Raw genomic sequence first — 19,761 nt, 5'->3', positions numbered from 1 at the left:
CTAGGGGTGTTTTTTTTGGCTGTCGCCATTTGAGTCTCTGATGCTACTGGCATTTAGAGGGTAGAGGCCAGAGATGCCCTTTGTCATCTAACCCTGCAAAGCCCTGGGAAGTTTCACAGAAACTGTCACCCAGCCCTGAGTGTCACTGTGGTATATGGCTGAGAAGCAAGGTGTAGAGGAAGCAATATAGAAATGAAATACAAGTCCTTCAGGATGATACCTGTCTCCTGTGCTACGTAATGGCCATCCTTACATGGGCCCAGTGTTGATGACAGCTCTCAGCACAGGGCCTAACACAGTAACTGTGTGTAGAAACTGAAGGAAGAAAACAGGACTAGGAAATTATTCTTATTTTTGAAGGTCCATGAGTTGGAATTTGATAGCCCTGGGTTCATGGACGATGTGGAGGCTCCAAGGTTGGGGTGACAAGGAAGGCACTGTCTTGTGGAAAGGTAGTGGAAGGGAGGCTAAGGTTGGGGAGCTGGGGCCGGGGGGGTGTGGTGGCCATGCTCTCCTTGTTTAATGGCCAGGGCACTTTTGTTGCTGGCTGTGATTCATGGGGCCATGGTGAGGCATGATTCAGGCTGTAGGCTTGACCACGGTAAGCCACCCAAATGACTGTCTCAGTAATAACACTACACTTTTATGTCTTCCTTTCATCGCAGATCTTAAAGCACCCTGCAAACATTAATTAAGGCTCTTGGTGTTCCACCAGGTGCTGGGTGCAAACATCACTCTCGCCCCTTGGTGGAGAATGTAAACTGAGCCAAGGCAGCTTCAACTTTTAAGTGCCTTGTTTGAGGGTCAGGCTTGGAAACCGAAGCTGAGGTCTGACTACTCCCTCCCCAACTGTGACTCCTCCACTCTCCCCTCCCCCACTCTTTCTGGGACTCCTTGAATAGTGATAGAATCCTGCCTCCCTACTTGGGGAGGGAACTGGCAGGCAGGTAGGGGCACCAGGGCATGCTCAGGCTGTGATGCAAGGTGAAAGGTGGAGACCAGCCCTCAGTCTCAGTCACCACTTCCATGGCTGTCACAAGCCTCTCTGAAGCAGCAGCCTAGGAGCAGAAGATGGTTTCAGAGGGACATGAAATGCTTCTTCAGAAGAGACATGGCACAGGAACTAGATGTTCTTCTTTGAAACTTAAACACCTTTTTCCAACATGTTAGCAATGGGTGGGAATTAGGTAGGAATCATGTTGCTCTTGCATAGTTTCTGTAAAGTTGAAGCTATTTCTATATACAGAGTTTAGAATAGGGGGGGAAGAAGGGGAGGGGGAGGGGAGGAGGAAGAGGAGCGTGGACTCTAAGGCCCCAGAAAGCAGGATGTTGACCACCCCTGGGCTGCTACCTAAGGCACGTCTTTCCAGTGCCACAGTGAATCCAAAGGAGATGGGAAAGGAGAGGTAAAGAAGAAATTTATTTTCAACTGCAGTCGAAGACCGTGCTTTTGAGTTTGAAAAATGTTCTGGTGGTGTGCCCAGAGTCGGGCTGCCCCGCCCCCCCCCCCCCCGCAGGCCGACACTGCCCCCTGCGGTGACTCACAAGGGGATGTTTAAATGACAGGGAGGGCCCAGAAGGTCCTCACTCATGCTGCAGCCTTGAGCCCGACTGGTCCTCCTCCTCCTCTCCCTCCTGTTGACCGGCAGGCAGCCGCGTGAAGCTGTTGGTAAGTGGGTGTCCGCCCTTCCCCTCCCTGCCGCTCCCCACCTCCTGGCTGACCATAGGATCCCTGGAGAGACTCCAGAACGGGCATGGCTGGTGTGTGCCTGGGATGCTCTGAGGTACAGCCCGTGCAGGAGCTGGGTGAGCCTGCCCTCACTGCGCGGATGCCAGGGTCCAGCTGTGAATCTTGACAACCCCGTTTGCTTTCTTTGTCTTTATGGTCTGTGAAGTCAGCCTGGGGTGCCGCAGGGAGAGCTTTCGACCTGCAGGGAGTTAGTTGAAAGTTGATTGAAGCACCGGGTTTTACCTCCGCCAGGAAACCAGATCCATAAGGACAGGAGTTTTCTCTAAGGTTCTTGCTCTTGGAACCTGTATCATTTCTTTTGCACCTACAGAGGTGGCCGCTTATAGGGGGGGGCGTGTACACGGTTCTGTCCCAGAAGGTGAGCTTAGATTCACAGGGTTTCTGCCTGGGAGAAATCAGCCCTGGGACTCTCATCAGTTTACAGTGTTGTTACCTGATGGGGTCCAGCAGACGTGTAGCTCCTAGTGAGGACAACCGATTTGGACCCCAGCTGCCAGCTTAGATGTCCAGGCCCTCTGTGTGTGTGTGTGTGTGTGTGTGTGGCTTAGAGGATCCCATTCTGGTCATTTAATGTGTCACGGGGTCTAGGTCAGGGAAGCTGATGCCTTTGGGAGGGAGAGGCTAGAAGTAGGTTTGTGATGAGAATCAGGTGTCCATACGTACGCATGAGTATGTGGGTGGATGGATGCCTGTATGCACATGTATGTATGCAAATTCAGGACCTCAAGTGTGCTATGTAGTCACAGCTGACTGGATGAATTTTTGTGTTTGGTCTTTGTTTTGAGACAGTGTTCCACTATGTAGCCCTGGCTGTCCTAGAACTCACTCTGTAGATCAGGCTGGCCTTGGACTCACAGAGTTCCTCCTGTCTCTGCCTCCAGAGTGCTGGGATTAAAGGCGTCTGCCACTGTGCCCAGCCTGGGTGGGTTTTAACCCAACCCCTTACCTGTGTCTCTGCCCATATGCAGAGGAAAAGCAGAGCCTTCTGGACCTCCCAACTGAGCCATTCTACCTTTAGGGGCAGACTGTGACTCTTGTCATGACACGTACACTCAAGGTACTGTGTGCCGCCTGCCACATGCTGGCATCTATTCCAGGGTATCTAGCTGGCATTACCTATTGGCCCCGGTCTATAACTTGGAAAGCCCCTAACTGGGTCTTCTTTCTTTCTGCATCGCCTGAACATCTGGGGTAAATTCAGGAGCAGACAGTCCAATTTGCCTGTGGTTATGAGTCAGCTGTTGGTCTCAGCATTGACAGTGACACGGGAGGCACATGAGAGGGTCATGGCGGGGAAGACCACTGAGGAGACCCCACAGCAAGTGTAGGAAGGTTCTTCCCAGGTCTGGGGGGGGGGGGGGAGACACTCTCCAAACCAGCACTGTAAGCGGACGGATGGGAGGCATGAGTGGAAGTAGATCCAGATGTGCAGAAATAAGAGACGGGAGACATGCTGCCCAGACTTTGTCCTGCCAGCAAACACTTGAAGGCTGTGATTACAGATGACAATTTGCTTCCTATCTCCCGGCCACAGAGGAACTACTGAAGCTGAGGGTTCTAGTGCCTGCCTTGGGGGACACAGGACTGATCAGAGAGCACAGCATCTCCCTCTGCCAGACCTAAGTTGCTACGCTGAGAAGGAGAGCCTTTGAAGACTATGGCTTCTTATGAAAAGTCCCCACTTTCCAACTCCTGCTGTTGTTCTGGGCAGTTATTGCTCTTACAGCAAATTATAGCCCTGCTCTGGCCTCTGCAGGAAGTCAGGCTAGGCCTGTCATTCTCTTTTTAAAAAACAAAACAAAACAATGACCAATATTTTTAAGGGTTTGTTTGTTTTCTTTTGTTTGTTTGATTTTTTTTTTCAAGACAGGGTTTCTCTGGGTAGCCCTGGCTGTTCTGGAACTCACTCTGTAGACCAGGCTGGCCTCGAACTCAGAGATCTGCCTGCCTCTGCCTCCTGAGTGCTAGGATTAAAGGTGTGTGCCGCCGGCGTTGCTGCTGCTGCTGCTGTCGCCACTGCCGCCGCTGCCACCACCACCGCCACCGCCTGGCGACATTTTGGCTTTGAAGGACCTGGAGGATGAAGTTGTAAAAGTCTTGCCCTGGGATTCAAGGGTGCTTTGTGTCTGGGGTAGAGTGTTTCTAAGGCTGTGTTTGCTGAGGTTACCAGACTCAAGCCTCCTGGTGCCTCTCTGAACCTTCTCTCCCCTCCTCCAGGTTACTTGGGTGACTCTAAACAGCACACCATCTGTGTAGCCTCAGAGGCTAAAGCCACTTGCAGAATGAGTTTGGGGAGGATTTGGGCTTGGCTAATAATGTTGGGTAGGTGGAGGCAGATTGAATATGAACCAATCAGGTTGGGGGAGGGGCAAGGCCGACTCCTCCCTCATCACCCCCCCCAACACTGCTGGAGGAGGTAGTCCAGACACTTATAAAGCCAAGTAGTAGCCTTGTGATGAGGTCCAGAGGTTCGCCAGGCTCTGTGAAGAGTCTTCATTTGCCTGCATGACCTTGGACGAGTCCTCTCCCTGATACGGATCAGTCCATTTCTCATCTACAAAACAGCCAAATGGTCTAGGAAGATGACTTCAGAGGCTCTTGTACCCATGGTGGCCTGGATTCCATGAACTATATTTGGGAGCAGCTTCTAGGCTCCCCTGGAGCAAGCTGCAGGTTCTAAGTCAGGGAGGCTATGAGCACTGGGGAGCAGCTTCTAGGCTCCACTAGAGCAAGCTGCAGGTTCTAGGCCGGGGAGGCTATGAGCACGGGTTGCCAGGTATTCTAGACTACATCTGAGGTACTTTCTGAGCGTGGTTTGTGAACACTTGAAGGGAGTCCCTAGCATGTGAGTCTAGGCCTCATCCCAACCTAGAGGCTAGAAGCTTGGTGGGTGGAGCATCCGGATATCCAATGTTGCTCGACAACAAGATAGCAGTAATCGCCCCTCACTTTTATTGAGAAGTCGCTTTGTTCCTAGAGCCAGTTTTAGTGTCTTGCATGATTAAGTTACTGCACAATCCTAGCAGAGGTGCTGGGAGGTTAGAGCTACTCAACAAGACCCTTAGGCCATTTTGTGCGTGTATGTGTGTGTGTGTGTGTGTGTGTGTGAGAGAGAGAGAGAGAGAGAGAGAGAGAGAGAGAGAGAGAGAGAGAGACAGACAGACAGACAGACAGAGACAGACAGAGGGAGAGAGAGAGAGAGAGAAACACTGTGTGAGTGAGTGTGTGTGTGAGCGTGTGTGTGTGTGTATGTGTGTGTGTGTGTGTGTGAGAGAGAGAGAGAGAAAGAGCGAGAGAGAGAGAGAGAGAGAGAGAGAGAGAGAGAGAGAGAGAGAGCCCGACGTCTGAATTCCACCCATTTTTAGCCTCTCTGACTTCACACTTCTCAGAATATGCACCAAAGAGCAGCTGAGGCCAGCACTGGGTGGGAATGGGGAGGGCAGGCCCAAGCCTGGCCTCTCTCTTGGGTGGCCTAGAGTCCATCTCACCCCAGAGGAGGCCATGATTATGAAGCCGTCTTCAGAGAGTGTCACAGGTATGGCGGGAGATTTTTTGAGAGCCTCATTCTGCACCCCGCCCCCCTCGAGTGCACTGTGAAGGGCAGGAGCGGCCTCTAAGGCTCCTCTCCTATCTGGGTCTGTGTGAAGATAGAGTGATTAACTCAAGAGAAAACTTTTGAAACAAGCAGGCTTCAGGAAGTGAGGGTTTTCAAGCCTTGGCATGCAAGTGGGGCCTAGCCAGGTGGTTCTTCATGGGGATGAGAAGATGGGAGAAAGGTTAAGTCTTCGTTCCTGGTTCCTTTTTGCCTCCATTTAAAACACACTAGAGCTGTAAGGGAGCCAGAAGCTTTTACAGAAGGGGAAACTGAGGCCAGCAGTAGTTACCTAAACTCAGGTTGCTAATGTCAAGACCAGAATCAAATAAGGGATCTCCATGGCCCTCTCAGAGTCTCAGTCTGTGATATTTAAATGAGTCTCTTTCCAAGGATCACTGTGTTTAGCGCACATGAACAATGGCACAAATCCAAGAAGGCCCCAGCTCCCAACCAGCAAAGCCCAGGGCTTCAAGGCTACTTGTGAGTCACAGGGTGTTTCTGCAGAGACCCACAGCCAGCGAGTGCCCTTATTCAGTCATTTCCACTCCTGGGGAGGGGCCGCGTCCGTGTCCAGGTGAGCTGTCTGTCCTTCTGTCTGTCTGCCAGTTCTCTGACTACATGGATGTGACGGACGCCAGGTGTACCCCCACCCCCCTCCCCGGGGGTTGGCTGAAATGAATGAGGACGCGCTGGATGCCTGGGTGAAGAAGCTATAATTAGGGCAGCTTTGAGGGCCTTTAACTGCCATTGTCATGGCTGCCAAGCGGCACTGGGCAGCGTGGGCTATTAGGTCACCCTACGTTGGTTCCTTGAGGCCAAGGGCCATGGCCTGCAGCACTGCCAAGAGTTCAAGGCCTAGCCCCAGGCCTTCTTTGGGCGCTCCTTCCGGTTGTTGGGAGCAGGCTGGAGGTGCCAGGGTTGGGGTGGAGTAAGGGGTTGGGAGTTGGGGTGAGGCACCAGCTGTAAGAACCACTGGAAAACAGGAAACAGCTGCAGGCAGCACTGGGTGGGCTCAGTAGACAAGGAGGAGTTATAAAAAGACATTGGGGATTCTTGCAATATTTGTTGTGCTGAGTGTGGTCCTCAGGGAATCATCTCCTCCCAGGTCTTCTTCAGGCTACAAAGTGCCCTGCCAGAGCTCAGAGGCTTCACAGGACTTCCCTGATACCCCTGCCTAGCTGGGGAGATAGTCCTCCCAGGAGCTCCTTCCTACAGGAAGAGACGGCAGATAGACCTTCCAGATGATGCACACATAATCGCTCTCCATTGCTTGGGCTATAACATCATCCTTGGAGCTGGGCAAATTAAGATTTATGAGCTGGGCATGGTGGCGCAGGCCTTTAATCCCAGCACTTGGGAGGCAGAGGCAGGCAGGTCACTGTGAGTTTGAGGCCAGCCTGGTCTACAGAGTGAGTCCAGGACAGCCAAGACTACACAGAGAGACCCTGTTTCGAAAAACCCAAAGGAAAAAAAAAAGATTTATGAAAAATAAGTAGTTCAGACAGCACCGGGAGCAGTTGAACCAGGGGTGTATCTTCTACACATCTACCAGGGGGATGGACACAAGCCCTGACTGCCCAGCCTCCCGGGAGATGGATGGTCCTCTACTTTCACTCTCTGGGATGCAACCACAGAACCTGAACTCTCAGCCTGGGCTGGACCTCCTCGGTCTTCTCCACTGACCCCTTGCTTGGGGTAGGAACGTTTTTTGCATCTCATTGATCTACAAGTGCTCATCTATACTTGAGCACGGAGCTTGCAGCCTCTGTGAGACTGTGCAGGCCAAGTGGAAACTGCACCTTACTGTACCGTGTCCCTAGCACGTATTGCATCCTTTATCCCATGGCAGTTTCTTACATTTTGGAAAGGCTTGTGGATGCTCTGTCTGCTCTCTTGGTATTCATCTGCAGGTCTTTCAATGGATGCTTTAGTTTCTATGTCCTCTCAGCATCTTCTAGGAGTTCTTTAAGAAACAGGTTTGTTGTTGGGCATGGTGGCGTATGCCTTTAATCCTACTACTCGGGAGGCAGAGGCAAGGTGATCGCTGTGAGTTCGAGGCCAGCCTGGTCTACAAAGCGAGTCCAGGACAGCCAAGGCTAACCCAGAGAGACTTTGTCTTGAAAAACCAAAGAAAGAAAAAAAGAAAAGAAAAGAAAAAAGAAACCAGTTCATCATTGGCCTTGAAGTTCAGAGTGGAGCTGAGCGGGGCACAGAAAGATGTGGCCTGATCAGCAGGGTGTAGAGTAAGGCCACCACCTCCTCCCTTCCAGATCCTTCTGTTGAGGCAGTCTAAGATCACGTTAGCTTTTGTAGCAGCATTGTTTCTTCATTAACACCAATGAGAAGCCTTGAGTTTCGGACACTGAGCCATTTTTTTCCTGTTTTCCCTTGGTGTGTATGTGTTTGTTGGGGGAGGTACACACCCGGAGGTCAGAGGTCAACTTCAGGTGTCTTCCTCCTAGCATGCCACCTTGCCTTTTGAGATAAAGTCCTTCACTGAGCCTGGAGCTCCCTCATTCAGCAAGGTTGCCTGGCCAGCTATCGAGCTCCCAGGATCCACCTGTTTCCACTCTCTCAGCACTACGCTGACTGCGGTAACAGAACTCTCTATGCCCAGACTCTTTTTTTTTTTTTTTTTTTTTTTTTGGACAAGGTCTCACTCTGTAGCTCAGGCTAGCCTCAGTCTTGCAGGGATCCATCATCTCGCTTCAGCCTCTTAAGTGTTAGCATTATTGGCACGAGCCTCTACGCTTGGCCCCCATGACCTTTCTTTAAGCAGTTCTCTCTCTCTCTCTTTTTCTGGACCTGGCTTACTGCTTAAATGTGATCAGCAGCTTGGCTTGCCTCCTATTCTTTCGCCACCCAACTTGAGTGTCCACAGTGTTCTTCTCTCTTCCTCCACAGGTAGGTACACTTAGGCAAGTCCTTCATGAAGGTTCCACAGGCCAGGCCTAGAGAGAGCTGTGAATAAATGAAAAGTTGAGGTCTGTGTGGGTGAGAGGCAACTGGGGTCTTTCTGAGTTGCTTGCTTCTTGGGGGGGATGGAGGGGCATAGGAAGTCCAGGCCAGACTAGGGATCCAGGCTCAGACCCCCATGATCTCAGGGCATCAAGAGATGCTGCAGAACACCCATCCCCCATGCCCAGTGTGTGCCTGACTACCTGCTGACACCCCTGCCTTTACTCAGTGGCTTTACCCCTTAGGAGAGGCACTGCACACCACTCAAAGTCCTCCACTTAACAGCTTGGAGGCTGGAACCTTAAAGACTGAGGCCTCGGTTTCCCTGCTTCCTGCCTCCCTTTAACATCACAAGAAGTGCCAACCGCTTAGGCCTCAGGAGCTATAGGCTTCTTTGAACTGGGGGCAGAGGTTATGACCACTCATGCCTACGCACAGAAATCCTTAGTCGCCCCAAACTAAGAACACCAGACTAGAGACACTTTGAGGACTTCCTGCCTTCGGGGGACCCCGTGAGTGTATGCTTTGGGTAAGCCAGGAACAAGGAAGGACGGGCATTAGTACAGCCATGCATAGGATACCCTTGAGTGTACTCTCCTGTCTAACCTGCACGACAGCCTCAAGAAGAAAAAAAAAAAAAACAGAGGTCACCTGCCACCACCACTTATCAGATGAAGAAGATGAAGTCAGAGGCCTGAAAACTCTCATTCAAGGCAAAGCAGCGCCTTACATATCTTCACGGGAACAAATGCCCATGGTTCTGCATTTATCTTTGCCGTAGACTTCCATGTATTTGGCTCCTATGTCAAGGAGACATCTGGACCCATTTACACCCTTGAGCTTAAAGTGTGTCTTGTTCTCAGGGACTTACTGCAGGCCACCCAGTGTCTCTCTGTGGGAACCAGGACTCACACCAGAAGCCACGCCCTAGGCATCAGCCGGAGGCCCAGCCACCTCTTTCAGACAGACAGCGTGTGGTGCAGACAGTGGCTTCTTATCATAGGATGTCTTGGATTAAATCCAGATGGAGCGCATATGGGCAGGCTGAGGCGGACAAAGGGCGAAGGGTGGTGCTGGTGGCCATGGATTGGTGGGGAGGGCAGGAGAGAGGGTAGAAAGAGCTGCTTGCCCTCACTGTCATCCTCCCTGCCTTGCTGGCCTTCTCTGTCCCTCCATGTAGCCTGAACAGCTTTCCCAGGCTTAGGCCCTGTGGATGTACTGACTTATTCTCATTTCTCTTCCGGGTCCTTTGGAAAGGGCCATCTCTGTTTGCCAGCCTGCTCGTGTGCTGAGCGCTAGAGAGGTTATAAGACAGAGGTCTTCAGGGGATGCAGTTGAAGTGGGGGACGGGTGCGGGGAGGAGGGTGCAGAAAGATGGTAAGAGCCGTAGGTATGGAAGGACTGCACGTGAGCTCACTACAGCTGTGACTGTCTGCAGAAGACGTGCACAAAATGAAGCCAGTCCGCATCCCAGCACGGGAAGGGAGGGGCGCGCGCGCGCGTGGAGCGAGCTAGATATGGGAGCTCGATCCACGCGCGCCCCTCCCCTCCCCAAGGAGCTCCTGAAAGTTGATGGCTGCTAAGGGAGAGACAGTGAATTTTATTTCAGGGTGTGGCCCCTGCTTCAGGGGATGACCCCACATCTACGTGTATATAGGCAGCACAAACTGGACTCAGTGAGTTATTAAGGAAAAAAAAGACATGAATTGGTATGGGGTGAGTGGAGAGGTGGGGGTTGGTGGGGGAGGGATTTGGAAGAGGAGTGGAGGGGGAAGTGCATATGATTGAAATACAATTATGCGTGTATGAAATTCTCAATGACTTAGTTAAAAATATTTTTTATGCTTAAATATTTCATATTTAAAGATACAGGTTTTTTTTTTTTTTAATCTTAGCAAACTATAGGATTGTAAGATAACACCCTTAAATAGCTTACTAATTAGGGAAGGAGACAGATAAATGCCACTTAAGGCTGGCAATACAAGAAGTTGGGGGTTATCATTTACACAAGGGCGTGACTGGTACCCACCGATGAAATCATGGCCAGGCTTGAACTTGGCAAAGAAGAGTGGGGAAGAGTTGAATAAGCATGAGGAGCCTTCCAGGTGAGGCGATTGCTTGGGCAGAAGTAGGAAAGCCAAGGGCTCTCAGGCCAAAGCAGAGAGCGTGGAGTTCTGTACATGAGGGTGGGGCTTGAAGCCACTGTTGAAACTGAAAGTTGGTGGTGGATGAGGCGACCAGGACTCACGCATCTCTCTCTCCCCACACAGGCCATGCCACTGAAACATTATCTCCTTTTGCTGGTGGGCTGCCAGGCCTGGGCTGCGAGCTTGGCCTACTATGGCTGCCCTAGTGAGTGTACCTGTTCCCGGGCCTCCCAGGTAGAGTGCACAGGGGCACAGATCGTGGCAGTGCCGACCCCTCTGCCCTGGAATGCTATGAGCCTGCAGATTCTTAACACACACATCATGGAACTCCCTGAGGGCCCTTTTCTCAACGTCTCAGCCCTCATCGCCCTGAGGATGGAGAAGAATGAACTGTCAAACATCATGCCAGGTGCCTTCCGCAACTTGGGCTCGCTGCGCTACCTCAGCCTTGCCAACAACAAAATATACGATTTGCCTCTTGAGGTCTTCCAGAACCTACCCAATCTGGAATCCCTCCTCCTGTGCAATAACCAGCTGGTGCACATCCAGCCAGGCCAGTTCTCCCACTTCAGTAATCTTAAGGAACTCCTGTTGCATGGCAACAAGCTGGAATACATCCCTGAAGAGGCCTTTGACCACCTGGTGGGACTCACTAAGCTGGACCTGGGCAGGAACAGCTTCACCCACCTGTCGCCTAAGGTCTTCCAGCACCTGAGAAACCTCCAGGTGCTCCGGCTCTATGAGAACAAGCTTTCGGACATCCCCATGGGCATGTTTGACACGCTTGTCAACCTCCAGGAGCTGGCCCTGCAGCATAACCAGATCGCCACACTCACCCCCGGCCTGTTCCATAATAACCACAACCTGCAGAGACTGTACCTGTCCAACAACCACATCGGGTTGCTGCCGGCTGGCATCTTCATGAGGCTGCCCCAGCTTAACAAGCTCACACTCTTCGGGAATTCCCTGAAGGAGCTCTCTTCGGGGGTCTTTGGGCCTATGCCCAACCTGCGGGAGCTTTGGCTCTATGACAACCACATTACCGACCTCCCCGACAACATCTTTAGCAACCTGCACCAGCTGCAGGTTCTGATTCTTAGTCACAACCGCCTCAGTAACATCTCCCCGGGAGCCTTCAATGGGCTGACGAATCTCCGAGAGCTGTCCCTCCACACCAACGCTCTACAGGACCTGGATGGCAGTGTCTTCCGATCACTGGCCAACCTGCAGAACATCTCCCTCCAGAATAACCGCCTCCGACAGCTCCCTGGTAGCATCTTCGCCAACGTCAATGGCCTCCTGACCATCCAGCTGCAGAACAACAATCTAGAGAACTTGCCTTTGGGTATCTTTGATCACTTGGTGAACCTGTGTGAGCTTCGTCTCTATGACAACCCCTGGAGGTGCGATTCAGATATCCTCCCACTTCGCAACTGGCTCCTTCTCAACAGAGCCAGGTTGGGGACAGACACTCTTCCAGTGTGTTCCAGCCCCGCCAACGTCCGAGGACAGTCCATTGTCATCATAAATATCAATGTCCCCGTGCCCAGTATCCAGGCAATCCCTGAGGTATCTAGCTACCCAGACACACCGAGCTACCCTGATACACCCAGCTACCCCGACACTACATCCATTTCCTCTACCACAGAGATGGCCGGCACCACAGAAGACTACACTGATCTGATCACAAATGAAGCCACTGAGGGCCGCAATATAGGGGGCATGACCGACGCCCAGAGCGGGCTGGCCATCGCTGCCATTGTGATCGGCATCATTGCTTTGGCCTGTTCCCTGGCTGCCTGCATCTGCTGCTGCTGCTGTAAAAAGAGGAGCCAGGCAGTCCTGATGCAGATGAAGGCTCCCAATGAGTGCTAGGGAAGCAGGCTCAAGCAGGGCTGGGGAAGGACGGAACCAGAGGATCTGAGAACGTGATCATTCCAAACCTGGGTCCATGCAGCCAGGCTCTGATAGCCCCAGCGGGGGGAGTGCCCCATCTTATCCAGAGCCCCCCGAGTCTTCTATAGAGAAGCAGGCATTTCAGAACCTTGTACTCCTAGAGGAATCTAATTGGTCATTAAGGAAAAAAAAAAAAAAAAAAAAAGCCCAGGGGCATTCTAGGCACTGACACCCAGACAACCTCCAGAGGGCCCTCTGCCAAATCCTCATTGCTTCCAAGAACAAGCTTTCCCATGCCCAGCCCCTTCTAGCCTCTGTAGACTTAACGATGACAAGGCCTGTTCATTCTCTGCCAGGTCAACCCGTGCCTCAAAGTATTACATATGCTGATTTCTTTCTTTCTTTCTTTCTTTCTTTCTTTCTTTCTTTCTTTCTTTCTTTCTTTCTCTTCTTCTTCTTCTTCTTCTTCTTCTTCTCTTTTCTTCTTCTTCTTCTTCTTCTTCTTCTTCTTCTTCTTCTTCTTCTTCTGGCTTTTCTTTCTGTACCATAGCTTGACTCTGTCCCCTCAAGTGAGAGGTGTCCCTTTGTTTTCCTGCTGCTGAAGGCAGACTAAGTTCTCTCTGTGAGAAGGTTTGGCTCCTTTAGCTCACGGCACTGGCTCAGAGGGTGCTCTGGGAGACGGAAAGACATCTATGCTGTCTGATCCTGGGCAGGGTTGTCATCGGCTTCTACTGCTACAAGTTCAGCCTTTTAGGGCCTCAGGCTTTCCTTCAAAGATCTTATCCCGTTATGGTACAAAACCACGCAGAATAGCTAAAGTTCTCTCAACATGAAAATCAGTCCATTGAAACTGGCTGGAGGAAGCAACCCGCTGCCTGGGTCTTTGTACACATGCCCACACTTTCCCCTCTCTGATTGTGTATTGAAGTATCACAAACATACCAACATAATTGCCTGTGTGATAATGTACAGCCGGGCAAATTCTCGCCCTCCGAATAGACACCTGTGTGATCAGCATGGTACCAAGAAATGATGTCGCAGGGTCCCCACTCCAAGCTTGTTCTGGGGCACTACTGGGGATGCTGTAGACTTTATAGCTTTTCCATATAACCTCCCCCCCCCACTCCATGGGCAGCCTTTGCACAAGCCCAGCTGTTAGGAGTAAAAGAGAGGTAGGTACAGTCAAGACCAAAGGCAGCCAAGCTGGCCAGACCAGAAGCATCTGAACTACAGTGGCCTGTGCAAGCGCACTTCTCCCCAGCTAACAAGCCCCGTGCTGTTCATTGGCAGCCCCTCTGATGATCCTTTTATGGGCATTAAATGCCCATATCTGTTTCTAATTTTTGTTCTTCGCTTGGAGGAAGCAAAATAGCTCAGAGATGAGGTCTTCCAGTTGAACAACCAAGTGTAATGGAAAACAGGAATCTTTCTACCCTGTGGTCAAATTCTCCATCAACGTCAGTCAGTTGCAGCTAAACTACAGCGTGTTCACAGACAGTAGGCTTCAGGGCACACTGGAAGGTCAAGTGGAGCCATGGGCTGGCTCTGTAGAGCCTTCTTCCTAGGGTCTGGTTATGTACCAGATGGCTTAGAGTGTTCTCTTTGAAAGCCGTCATAATGTATCTGCCTTAGCTGTGGTTCCTGCTACACACATATCTATTTCCACACATTAAGCAGTTTTGACCAGGGCAACACAACTTTCTCAGGACAACTGATACATCTGTGCAGAAGCAAAAGCAGTGACACAACCGGATGTGGTGGCGCACGCCTGTAATCCCCCCCAGCACTCGGGAGACAGAGGCAGGCAGATCTCTGTGAGTTCAAGGCCAACCTTGTCTACAGAGCAAAAACAAAACAGGGAAACAGAGAATTTCAGGATTTTCTATCACTGAGGGAAGGACTTCACTGAACAGAGGGAATCTGGATGTCTATCTCCAACCTGTGGGGATGCTTATAAGGCAAATCAGAGCTTACCCAATGTCCAGGCTTTCCCTCCAGTTCCCTGACAGAGTAGTTCATAAGGAATGCTTGTGAGAACCAGCACAGCACACCCTGTTGGCCCAGGGAAGCTGATGTCAGCCAAAAGACATCATCTCTCCAAAGCATCTCCCAAGTGTTAGCAACGTATCTATAGCAATGGGTACCCATGAACCAAGTTGTCTCTATTCCCAGAGTGAGTGTGAGCGTGAGTGCTGACTGGGGCCTGATGGTGGGTCTGTGGATGAAGAGAACGAGCTGGACCACTTTACTGCAGATGGAAGCTTGGCATAATGCTGTGTTCCTCAGGTGCTCCTTGTGAGCTATGTCCAGCCTCAGTGGGCTAGAGATGAAGAGAGATGGCATCCACGGTACCCAGTATCCCCTGCCAATTGTAACCTGGAACCACTGGCTGCTTCTGACATTGGCCATGACAGAGGCATACCTTGGTGGCCCAAAGGCTGGCCTGAGGGCAGCTGTTCTTCTACTGACCTGCCCAGGAGCTCACAGGTAGCAAGCTAAGTACTCAGGTGCTGGCGACATTGGAGCCTTTCCCTGGACCTTCTGATCCCACCTTTTTTCCCCCCCCTTTCTCCCAACTATAGTGTCCAGATGGAGTCATCAGGCCTGCCCCTTTCTCTGGTGGGCCTTTCAGTTTCTCTAAACTATGTTTTCTAGTCAGGGAAGGAGTTGCCCGGAACACTGGGTGGAGGGTCCTTTGCAATAGGGTAATGTGTTTTGGTTGGGTCTTGGGACTGGCATAAGCTCTGTGGTCCCTAGAAGTCTGTGATAGGCTGCAGAGTTCAGTTTGTTCTCTCTGCTCTCTGGTTTCTGGACTGCCAGCATTTATGTGGGGTGGGGAGGAGAGTCCACGCTGGAAGAAAGCTAACGAAGGCCAACCAGAGCCAGCATGTTAATAGATGCTGCTGGTGGTGGTGATGGTGGGGCCTGGGTGCCATGCAAAGATCTAACCCTCTCTGCACCTTGTGAAATTAGTCCCACCACTATCCTTTTGTGCCGGGGCCTTTTGTGCACAGTGCCTGGCAGACAACCCCTGTACAAGACCTCGTGAGCTCTCCAGGGCTTTCATCGGGAGACCAAAGGAAACAGGCTGTACAGCTTCAGCTTGGTTCTTGGAGCTCCCACAGGTGTCACGATGGAACTCTGGAGTCCACTTCCGGCCTTGGAAAGATCCTAGATAGCAGGCTGGTAACCCGAGTCAGGATGCAGGCTTTGCATGTCAGTCCTAGACTTAGCTACAAGCTACTCCTAGATTTAGCTCCAGACCCTGCAAGTCAGAACCAGATCCAATTGTTTACAAGAATGATGACAAGCTCGGAGGGAAGAAGCCACTGGTGTGGCTCAAACGGTGTGGACAGCAGGAAGCTTCCAGGAGGAGCACCACCCAGTTCCAGGGCCTGTCTCCTAAGGAGAGAGTGTTCTTGCCTCCCGTTGCCTTAGCTCTTTCTCTGCCTTCTAGAACAATCACTCTTGCCTTACTAGACAATCTTTGCAAATAGTCCCAGTTGCTTGGCAGTGCATTTAGAGATTTCTAGGCTCCCAGGGTTTTATAGAATGTGAGCCCTGGTGGGCAGGGTTGGGGGAATATCTGTCTTCTGCTAGATGCTGCTTGTAACAGATTTGGTATCCAGAATCAACAATAAATGGTTTACACAGGGCGAGTGTGTTCTCTGTGGGCATCTTGGGGAGGGGAAGGGGTCTCACACCTAGGCATGTTGTCCTTGCCACCCATATTAAGGTGACCTGGGTGAGTGGCTCCTCCCAAAAAGTTGATCCTGGGTGGAGGACAGGCCTTTGGGGGAAAAAGGTGGAAACTCAATAGCAAACAACAAGCAGTGCCCTGTGTGGCTATCAGGGACTTTAAGAATAAGTTTTGGGAGGCAGAGGCTGATTGATCGCTGTGAGTTCGAGGCCAGCCTGGTCTACAAAGTGAGTCCAGGACAGCCAAGGCTACACAGAAAAACCCTGTCTCGAAAACAAACAAACAAACAAACAAACAAAGAATAGGTTTGGCCCGTTTCACAGATGAAAAACGTGAACTCAAGTCAGAAAACGAATTTTCCAGAGTCACCTTGTAAACTAGGGGTGACTGTCTGCCTCTAGTCACCCAGCGTGCACTGGGGCACACTTCTGGAATTCCAGATAATGGGGAGAGGATTCAAAGCTTCATGCTTATATCCTGGGGCATCCTTGAAGCTCTTTTTTTCAAGACAGGGTTTCTCTGTGTAGCCTTGGCTGCCCTGTACTCACTCTGTAGACCAGGCTGGCCTCACACTCACAGAGATCCACCTGCCTCTGCTTCCCTGCGTATTGGGACTAAAGGCATGTGCCACAACTGCCCAGCAATCCTTGAAGCTGCAAATATCTCTCCACCCTGAACACACATATGTGCACATATTTCCACTCTAGACATGTGGACACACATGGACAGACGGGGGGGGGTGCGCGGGCGTACACACACACACACACACACACACACACACACACACACACTTCCCTGGTGCCTCCTATGGGGGATAACACAGAGATTTGTAGAGATCAAATCCCTTGTCTTATAATTAATCGAAAAGCCAGAACTCAGACTCTGCCCTGACACCAGATTCTTCTTGTTTGCTCTGACATGTTGACAAGTGAGACAAGTTGTGTTTGTAGAGGATCCAAGGCCTTGGGAGCACAGGACAGCACAGCTCTTCTCCAGCCTGGGTGTGAATCTCCCGAGAGATGCGGGTCGCAGGCCCTGCCATTCCTCAAGACCACCATCATGCCTTGGCCAGGCCAGGCGCTACCCAGGGAGGGCCTGGCTCTCTAGGCTCCTGGCTGTTTCCTTCCTTTAAAGACTTCTTTCTTCTGTCTGTACTGAAAGCCAATGGCTCCCGTTGGTCATCCATCCCTTTGCAGTGTGGGGATGTCATCTGAACATGTGCAAAAAGAAATACTATATATCATAGCCGTTTCCTGAAAGTGTGCAACAGTTAAACAGCCTCAAATTACTTGGATGATAGACTCCTGGCACTGAGGCATTGTATTGTCTCACTTGGTCACGCCTTTTTGCTATACACCTTAAATCATACGAACACTCATGTATAATCACATACACATGCACACACAATACATGCCTCACTCGGTCATACCCACCCCACATAGCTACTCTCATTTTCATTATACATAATACATCCGAGTGCATGCCTGCACATACAACTTCACATACTCCCACACGCTCACCACACACACACACCTCCACTCACGCTCTCACGTGTTCACTTTACACACACCCCTAACTCACAATCTCACATGCTCAGTTCGCACACACACACACACGCGTGCACACACACACACACACACACACACACACACACGCAAAAGGAGAACGCTCATTAAACAAAACAAATCAGCAAACACAAGAGACTGATAAGTTTTAGGCTTTCTGTTAGTGTCAGCACTGAGTGCTGAGCAGGTAGCTGGGTGGCCTCTTAGCCCACACCTCTATTCACAAGGAAAGGACCCTCATCTCAGTGCAGCCTGGAGGCACTTTTTAATGGCTAGTGGATACTTGGGGTCCTGAAGCTGCCAAGCCTACAGCCCTATAGGATTCTAGTCCTATCAGGCATCTGTCTATGGGAATCATTTAGGGTCATTTTGTAATCTTCATTGATCTTGGTGACATTCCGGGAACGGTCAATCCACGGGAGGGGAGGAACCCTCCTGACCAGGACTTTGGTCAGAGTCGGGGCTGGACTCAAGTGAGCATAGAGCACATGAAATACTCCTCTGCTTCCAGGGGAAAACTAGGCCTTCTGGCCCCACCTGCCTTGCCCCTCACGGTAGGCTTCTTGCCTCACTCCTGGGTCTGTGGGGGTGCGGGGATTTGTGACTTAGGGTCCTGCCTGGGATGCTGGAAAGGGACTTGTGGCAGAAGGCCACAGTGTCTGAGTCCCCTTCCACAGGAGGTGAAGCCCTTGAGTGGATCAGCTAGCCTTGGCTGTGTAGGGGCAGGGAAGGTGTGCCGGGGAGAGTCCAAGGCGGAGGCTGGCCCGTTCTGGCTCTCGGGGAACTAACCAGCTGTGAGTGGGGGCAGGCAGAGTGGTCACCAGGTTCGTGGTCCACCCTGGTTGGTGCCTGTCATCTGACATAATTAATGCTCTTTTCTTTTCATCCTCAGAGTGCCAGGCTTAGATGATAACGTTCACATTCATTCTAGAACTAAATTGAAAGTTTGCTATTTGTCAAGTACCATGCCGTGCTTTAAATGTACTGTCTAATCGGGGACTAATTTTTACCTTAAGGGCTAGGATTCTAATTAGGATGAGGAAATTAAGGCTTTGATAGCTGGGGAAGGGAACCTTTTGAGGCCACATAGCTAGTAAGTACAGTGTCTGGATTTGGGGCTACGATGAGTGAGAAGTGGTCACAGAGAGCTACGGACATTCGTTCCTTCAGCATGGTGCCACCTCTTTGCCCAGCCCTGCCCCAGGGGCTGGCAGGCACAGCTGGGGGCCAAAATACCTCAGCAGGACTCTGACCCCTGGGGGTAAAGTTGGGATATGGTTTTCTAGAACACATAGCGGAAGGACCCCGTGACCTGCTAGGTTAATGGGGCGCTGTCTGGGAAGGCTTTCTCGGGACTCATACCCGCCTGGGGGGTGGGTAGAACAGGAGCAGGCAGTGATAGGGAACAGTAGGCACAGGCAATTCTGCAGCGTCACCAAGGGGCTGGAAGTGTGGCAGAGTAGGGGGTGGGGGTGGCAGTACCTAGTCCACGCCTTTTTTTTTTTTTTTTTTTTTTTTTTTTTTGGTTTTTTGAGACAGGGTTTCTCTGTGTAGCCTTGGCCATCATGGACTCACTTTGTAGACCAGGCTGGCCTCGAACTCACAGCGATCTGCCTGCCTCTGCCTCCCGAGCGCTGGGATTAAAGGCGTGCGCCACCACGCCCGGCTCAGTCCACGCCTTCTTATGTCAAAGAGCCAGCTTCCCCACAAAACCAACGCAGCAAAGTGCCAAGCTCCCCTGATCCTTTGCAATGCTAGATCCGAGGGCTACAGACCAGGAAAGTATTACTGTAGGGTGCTGGTGTGTGTGTGTGTGTGTGTGTGTGTGTGTGTGTGTGTGTGTGTGTGTGTGTAGGGGGGTCAAGCCTCACACCTTCCAAGGGGCCCTGGGATCTGTGCCTAGTGTTTTATATAGTTACTTTCCATCTTATAAAATAGTTTTCTTCTTCTTCACCTTAAAATGGATACGTGTTTAATATGTTAAAATATTTAAAAATATGTGCATATTTAAAAGCAGAGCCAATGTAGGTTTATTAAGGAAAAGTAAGAAAGAACTTCCAAGAGTGAGAGGGGATCCAAGAAAGGGATATCCTCCAGCATGGTTTTTTTTTTTAACAGAAAATCTTTTACTTATTCATTGTCAGTTTCAT

The 19,761-nt window shown here is 51.0% G+C and overlaps 1 protein-coding gene across 1 annotated transcript; it reads left to right on the top strand.

The window, feature by feature from the left end:
- The first annotated feature begins 1,597 nt into the window (after window positions 1–1,597).
- Lrrc15 (leucine rich repeat containing 15) lies at window positions 1,598–12,428 on the top strand. The gene is made up of 2 exons (XM_051150423.1): window positions 1,598–1,669; window positions 10,574–12,428. Exon 2 carries the CDS (start codon window positions 10,577–10,579, stop codon window positions 12,323–12,325), a length of 1,749 nt encoding a protein of 582 aa, XP_051006380.1. The 5' UTR covers window positions 1,598–1,669; window positions 10,574–10,576; the 3' UTR covers window positions 12,326–12,428.
- The last annotated feature ends 7,333 nt before the right edge of the window (window positions 12,429–19,761 follow it).

The sequence above is a fragment of the Acomys russatus genome, chromosome 8 (genome assembly GCF_903995435.1).
Source record: "Acomys russatus chromosome 8, mAcoRus1.1, whole genome shotgun sequence".
Classification (NCBI taxonomy): domain Eukaryota; kingdom Metazoa; phylum Chordata; class Mammalia; order Rodentia; family Muridae; genus Acomys; species Acomys russatus.
This window is presented reverse-complemented; position numbering and strand designations above follow the sequence as displayed.

Excerpts from the sequence above, each read along its gene's own strand:
- Lrrc15 (XM_051150423.1), top strand. The coding sequence starts at position 10,577 with ATGCCACTGAAACATTATCTCCTTTTGCTGGTGGGCTGCCAGGCCTGG.